The 7,257-nt window shown below is 38.0% G+C and overlaps 1 protein-coding gene across 1 annotated transcript; it reads left to right on the forward strand.

The window, feature by feature from the left end:
• Positions 1-728: 728 nt before the first annotated feature.
• On the forward strand, positions 729-5,310 carry pbdc1 (polysaccharide biosynthesis domain containing 1). The gene is made up of 6 exons (XM_063014559.1): positions 729-768; positions 2,324-2,389; positions 2,518-2,577; positions 2,737-2,877; positions 3,554-3,665; positions 4,013-5,310. Exons 1-6 carry the CDS (start codon positions 739-741, stop codon positions 4,123-4,125), a joined length of 522 nt encoding a protein of 173 aa, XP_062870629.1. The 5' UTR covers positions 729-738; the 3' UTR covers positions 4,126-5,310.
• The last annotated feature ends 1,947 nt before the right edge of the window (positions 5,311-7,257 follow it).

Genomic DNA, 7,257 nt, shown 5'->3' on the forward strand with positions numbered 1-7,257 from the left:
CGAGCCACCATGCCCCACAATTTGATTTAAACCACCTGCAAAATACACATAAATCAGTAACTATGGTGAAAACGTATTTATTTGTATAAAGACATTCTTACTAGTGTTCAAATAGTCTTGATTAGAGAGTAGTGTAGTGCTATTATCTATTGGTACTGTTATTAAATATTGTTGAACATGCAAATTATTGAATAAATATTTGAATTTAAAGCCTTATATTGGTTGGATAAAAGCCAAAATCTACATAGCACTGGCAAACAGCTAAAATAAATGTTCATATCAGCACTTCTTGATCAGTAAAATAACAGAATTTTAAATAAACATTCCTAGATGTTCCTGTTTACTGAAAGGTAAAAGCGCTTCATTACGCTGAGAAATTATTCATCTAAACTTAGAAATGTACAGTTATCAGCCTGTAATTTAGTAAAATAATGGATTTCAGAATTAGATTTTTGGCAGCAGTCTGATTATTGTGCACACTGTGGATTGTGGTGACACATTCAGAAGGTGGATTGGCTGATCTGTTTCTACTAGGACTGAGTAAGTGACTGAGCACTTGAGAAAACGAGTGAACGTGTGTGGTTCCCTAAATGAAATGAAACCCTGTTTAGTGTGTATTCTAGATGTATTCAAAGTAAAAATGAAATGAGATGAAGAGTTTGAGATGAAGTGATGGTTAAATGTGCTCTGGCCCTTTAAGGATTTACGTCATGAACTGTTTCCGGGTGGAGCAACAACATGGACTCGGGAGAAGTTCTGGCATCTCTGGTATGAAATATTAGATTAATTATTAGATTTAATAGAGTTTTATTGTTACAGTGAAGATTAAGTTCATAAACACAGAGTTCACTGAAACGATTATTACAACATAGTCCGGTTAAAAGAGCTGAATTTGACATTTTATCGGTGTACAAGTCATCATGCTGCTGATCGCGTGGTACTAACATGTGGAGCATGACTGAACACACACACACACACACACACACACACACACACACACACACACACACACACACACACACACACACTGTGTAGTCTACAATTACTGACTGTAGTCCATCTGTTTCTCTACATGCTTTGTTACCCCCTTTCACCCTGTTCTTCAATGGTCAGGACCCCCACAGAGCAGGTATTATTTAGGTGGTGGATGATTCTCAGCACTGCAGTGACACTGACATGGTGGTGGTGTGTTAGTGTGTGTTGTGCTGGTGTGAGTGGATCAGACACAGCAGCGCTGCTGGAGTTTTCAAACACCTCACTGTCACTGCTGGACTGAGAATCGTCCACCAACCAAAAACATCCAGCCGACAGCGCCCCGTGGGCAGCGTCCTGTGACCACTGATGAAGGTCTAGAAGATGAGCGACTCAAACAGCAGCGATAGATGAGCGATCGTCTCTGACTTTACATCTACAAGGTGGACCGACTAGGTAGGAGTGTCTAATAGAGTGGACAGTGAGTGGACACGGGCAGTGCTGAGAATGATCCACCACCTAAATAATACCTGCTCTGTGGGGGTCCTGACCATTGAAGAACAGGGTGAAAGGGGGTAACAAAGCATGTAGAGAAACAGATGGACTACAGTCAGTAATTGTAGAACTACAAAGTGCTTCTATATGGTAAGTGGAGCTGAAATGGACAGTGAGGGTAGAAACAAGGAGGTGGTTTTAATGTTACAGCTGATCAGTGTATATACAGTATGTACGTACATTCATATAGATAGATGAGTACAGATACACACAAACACATTTATATACAGTATGTACTGACTTTAAACTGGTATTATGTTCACTCACTGAGCACTTTATTAGAAACACCTATCTTGTAGTATAGTCATTGTTTATGTTGAATTTTGTGGGTATACACTATCGGACTGTTGTTTTGTACACTGTGTTACTCCCTGTACATTATTTATCAATGGAAAGCAAAGCTCCACCGACTAGGTAATGTTTGGATGGTTGAACAATCATTGTTGGGGGTTTTTAAACACCCCAGTGTCAAATCACGGCTAAGAAATGCACTCCAAAATATACAAAGCCACCAGCATCCTGTGTCCACTGATAACTGTCCACATGTTCCTAATAAAGAGGGGGAAAAATCCCAACAACACTGCTGCACCTGCTACTCTTATACCTGAAATCCACACTATTAGTGTTGAGAGCAGACTGAGTCCACCTGAGTCCACTAAACACAGTGATAACAGTGTTTAGGAAAAAGAGGTTTTAAATATAAACGTAGGGTTTTATGAACATTAATGATAAACAGAACTGATCTTGATATAGAGTCGTGATTATTAATATTATTTGGTGATTTTTCTGAAATCAGGGTGTGGACGGAGCTGCAGCAGCGGCACACGCACTCTCTCTTCCCGCTGAGGCCTACGGAAATGACGTCAGTTCCTATTCATTTCTAACTTTTACATAAATGTTATATTTTCCTTTTTACTGATATACAATCTTGTCCAGAACTGATCTGAGTCAGTTTATGTAGATAATTTACAGCATGACGGTGTATTTCAGGCTCAGCTGGAGGTGATGTGGGCGATGAAGGCCTATAATCATGCAGAAGTTTACTTTAATGTAAGTGTTTTACGACACTTCCAGCTTGATATTCTGATCGAGTTCATCTTTACTAGAAATGTTCATGTTGATCAAGCAGCACCTTTATTATTTATTCATGTTTACATGCTTGTACAGGTTTATAAACCCAGTAACTAACCCGCCTCGGTCTGTTCACAGCTCATTTCTTCTGTGGATCCGAAATTTCTCAAACTCACAAAATCAGACGACATGATCTACACAAAGTTCAGGGAAGACTTTCCAGACTTTAATATTAAGATTCTGGATCCAGACCTGCTGAAATCACCAGAAGCTAAAGAGGTTTGCTTAAGGGTCATTTTATACTGAAATCTATACGTGAAGAATGAGTGCAGTGGAAGGAATGGAAGTCGTCTTTGTTTTTTATTAAATATAGAATTAATTTTTAATAACTTCACCTTGATTTTAGTCCTGGCGCAAAGGAGGATCACACTCTGGATGGGGGGGTGGTGTCATTCTTCCAGTTAATTTACTTCCCCAAACACAATACAGATCATGCCCTAAAATGACACAAATGTGTTAAACATGGCGTTAAAATCCAAACAACAAATTCCCCCCAAACCCCTTAACATGTTTTTGGAAGGTGGGAGGAAACTGGGGTACCTAAGAAGACCCATGTGAACACAGGAAGAACTCCTCACAGACTGTGACTGGAGGTGACGTCTGAACCCAGGCTACCGGGACCCCGGTGCTGTGCTGCACCCTTTTTACCTTACCAACCTAGTTTTAACTCTACTAGTGTTCATGTGCTGTTTATTAGAGCTGTTTAATATTTACATTTACGTTTTCGGCATTTGGCAGAAGCTTTTATCCAAAATGACTTACAGTACTGTGACGGTATAGCAATTGAGGGTTAAGGGCCTTGCTCAAGGGCCCAACGGAGGCAATCTGGTATATTTAAGTTAATGTTGTACCTTTACCATGTGTTTTACTGTGTCTAATGAATTCTCTCTTGTAGAAATGGAGACCCTTTTGTAACCATTTTGAAAGCCTTGTTGAAGACTTTAACTACGGTACACTACTGCGCTTAGACTGTGAGAAGGATTACACTGAAGAGAACACGATATTCGGTATGTTACCATCATTTATAATCCAAAAAAACTTGGGATCTTTTGTAAAATCCAATAAAAAGAAGAATCTAGGATTTGTTTGTTCAACTAAATCTTCATTTAACTGACAAAAGTAGAAAGAAAAGAAAAGTGTTTTCACTGATTAAATTATTTATTTTGTAAATAAAGACAAATTTAGAATCTGATTCCTCCAACACAATAAAAAAAAAAGTTGGGACAGAGGCGTGTTTTCCCTGTGTTCCATCAGCGTTCCTATTAGTGAGACTCTTATCCATTCCTGCTTGATTATTGAATGATACAAAAACCTCTTCTAAAGATCTGGTGTATTTCTGTTCTCTCTGTTCCAGCCACCAGAATCCAGTTCTTCGCCGTCGAGATCGCGAGGAACCGAGAGGGTTACAACAATGCCGTCCACAATGCTAACGTAAAGGCCAAACAGCAGAAGAAAGAACAGTGCTAACACTCACAGCATGCTTCTTTATTGGTTTTGTCCTGGCTTATATTTTAGGATATGTTCACACTAGGCATCTGTTGTATGGTAATAATGGTAATCATATTGCTTTTAGAGCTGATTGGGCAGGGGGGCAGCTCACAGAACACATACAGTGTTATCATAGCAACATTTTAACCACAACTGTTATTGGTTGGCTAGTGATGCTGTCTATTTCATTAGATCTACGACATGCTGCAACAGTGTTATGACTTTTTTGTGTTAATGAATCTTCTGGTTTGGTCCAAAAATGCTTTTTTGGGTTTGGCATTGAAAAAAAAAAACTTATTCTTAATGCCAGTAAGCTTCTTATATTTACTAACGACACTCATACTGGCATCCTGGTTAATCAGGTGATGAAAAGTATTGATAAGTGACGTCAGGAACTTTTAAAAACTTGCTTTAAAGCAAAAAAGTGTGAGTTTCTGCTTCCCATATGAGAACATTATAGGTGCTGGTGGTTAGGGTAAAAATACGCCCAGTGTGACTATAGCCTTATGTCTTAGTAAAGGTGATTGTTGAACATACGTATGATTTACATTTTCCTGCACAATAGGAAATAAGTGTTATTTGGAGGTTTGCATGGAGAGTGATGTGTATTTCAACAGAATTTACAGTATAATAAAACATTTCAGTAGAAAACATTTTAATTTTGCTTGCATATGCATTTGATCTTTCAGCACAGCAGACAAACCCCTAGTGTTTTTCTTTTTGTTTTGCATAAAATGTACACTGCCCTTCCTGTATATTTACTCTGCATAGCATTTTAATGTAAATGAAACATGTTATACTGAAGAATATGCTAACAAATTTTGAATTGCCATAAATTGTAGTTTTGTTTGGTAAACAGTTATTAGATTAGTTGCTTTGGAGGACAATTGACAACGTGGCTCCTGACATATTACGTGCTATTATTGTGTAACATTTATTGGCATGTTCAACTGAAAAATTACCAAAACTGGTTGGGCTTGAACCATTTTTGTCTAAACTGCCTTAACAGCATTTTACAACTACCACAAGGTATAAAAACATGAATGTATGTTGGATTCAGAAATTCTGACTGTTTTACTGTCTTGAGTATTCTTTACTTAAAAAGAAATAATGAAAGTTTGAATAAAAATCTAAATTGAAGAAATATATGAACAAACTACTGTACTGTGTTTTTGCTGTGTTTGATTTTGTTTTTCTTTCACTGTTTTGGTTTTAATTTACCCTTTAAATACATACAAGTTCCTGTTTTGTGTCCATTGTTTCAGGGTATTTTTTCATTCTTTATTTTTGTATAGGTTTATTTATTATTCGATTTACCCTCAGTTTAAAATACACCTTCTAAACATGCAAAATGTGGATTGGCTGCTCTAAATGAGCTTTAAGTCTGAGTGTGTTGCCCTGTGATTGTTAGTCTTGGAGTGTTTTCATGTGGCACCGAATCTACCATGCCCATCAGGACTAATCAGTGGGACTTCCTGTTTTCTCAGTAGTGGATTAGGTATTTTTATAGATTTATTTTGCTAACTGCTTTATCCTGGTCATGGTTGTGGTGGGGCCTCAATAAGAAAACAAGTCAATTACGTCTAGGAGCAAGCTGGAGCAGCCAATTCTCTTTTTGCATTTTTGTGAAGGATGAGAACATGCCAAAGAGATAGTGACTTGAAGTAAGAATTAATCCCAGATTTAGAGGGCCAATGTTGCTGTGCAGAACCCACATAAGCAGCTGAACAATTAGCAAGTTACAACAGCTTAAAGTTACAATATAAAAAATAAAAAAACAGGCCTGGTTGTTTTTGCTGTCTTGCTTTAATAAAATTGCTTTATGTTGGTTGTGTTTAACCATCTTTAGATATTTCCAACTAAATTGCAATGAAAAAAAATGAATATTAATAATTTCCTTCAGGATACATTATCTATCTATCTATCTATCTGTCTGTCTGTCTGTCTGTCTGTCTGTCTATCTATCTATCTAATCACTGTCTGTCTGTCTGTCTGTCTATCTACCTGACTTATCTATCTAATCACTGTCTATCTATCTATCTATCTATCTATCTGTCTGTCTGTCTGTCTGTCTATCTATATCTATCTATCTATATAATCTATCTATCTAATCTCTGTCTATCTGTCTGTCTATCTAATCACTGTCTATCTATCTATCTGTCTGTCCGTCCGTCCGTCCATCCATCTATCTATCTAAGCAGTGCACCTTGAATTGTGATGCAGATCTGGGATCAGTGCAGCAATTAATATGACCCAGCTGCTTTATTAACGTTCTTAGTGGGAAACTGATCCTGGATCAGCTGCCAATGATCCAATTACAGCTCTCATCAGATCTCGCGCGCTGCGGGTTTTACCTCAGCCAGTGGCGCCAAAATTCGAGGTCCTAGAAGATTCTGTCAGGTTTAAATCCAGTCAGTTCGTTTGTTTGTTTAAGTCAGTTTATAATATAAAACTCAAATAGGATAAGTTTAAGTTCTTAAGGGCGAAATGTGGAGTGCAGGTTTACTACGTCGTGTTAGAGTTAAAACGGTGTTTAACAAACGGTTCACAGAAGCTAAGCTAAGCGAGCTGGTACCAGACTGAAGCTTTTCAACGATTATTTAGACGTGGACGTCGAATAGAACGACCAGGTATTGAGTTTAAATCGGCTTTCTAAGCTTATTTAAGCTGACAGATGAATGCCAGCTATCCACCTACTTATGAAACAGTTGTTATATATATATTAATTATCGCTTTGAAAGCTTCTTTCTCGACTGTCCTTGGATATATGGATCGTTACTGCGTTCATAATGTCGTTGCTTGTAACGGCCGTGGTTTGTGCAGTATAAAGTGTTTTCGTCTGTGCCGACACGCCTCATTTCTTTGCCAGGTTCTTCCGGTGCGTATTTAGTCTTCCTCTCTTCATCCTCCATCTGTTTCTGTTTATTTTTTTCACCATATTGAGGAAGCCTCGTCTCATCTGTTAACACTGTTATGCTAACGCTAACTGGCTAACTACTTAATCTGCACATCGCTCCATAGCGCTTTTAGCGGTGAACAGTATTATATGATCTGCTGCCTTTTGAAGCTACAGCTGTTGTATTACCTGTGTTACGGTATGGCGGTATATGA

Source organism: Trichomycterus rosablanca, chromosome 18, assembly GCF_030014385.1.
Source record: "Trichomycterus rosablanca isolate fTriRos1 chromosome 18, fTriRos1.hap1, whole genome shotgun sequence".
Classification (NCBI taxonomy): Eukaryota; Metazoa; Chordata; class Actinopteri; order Siluriformes; family Trichomycteridae; genus Trichomycterus; species Trichomycterus rosablanca.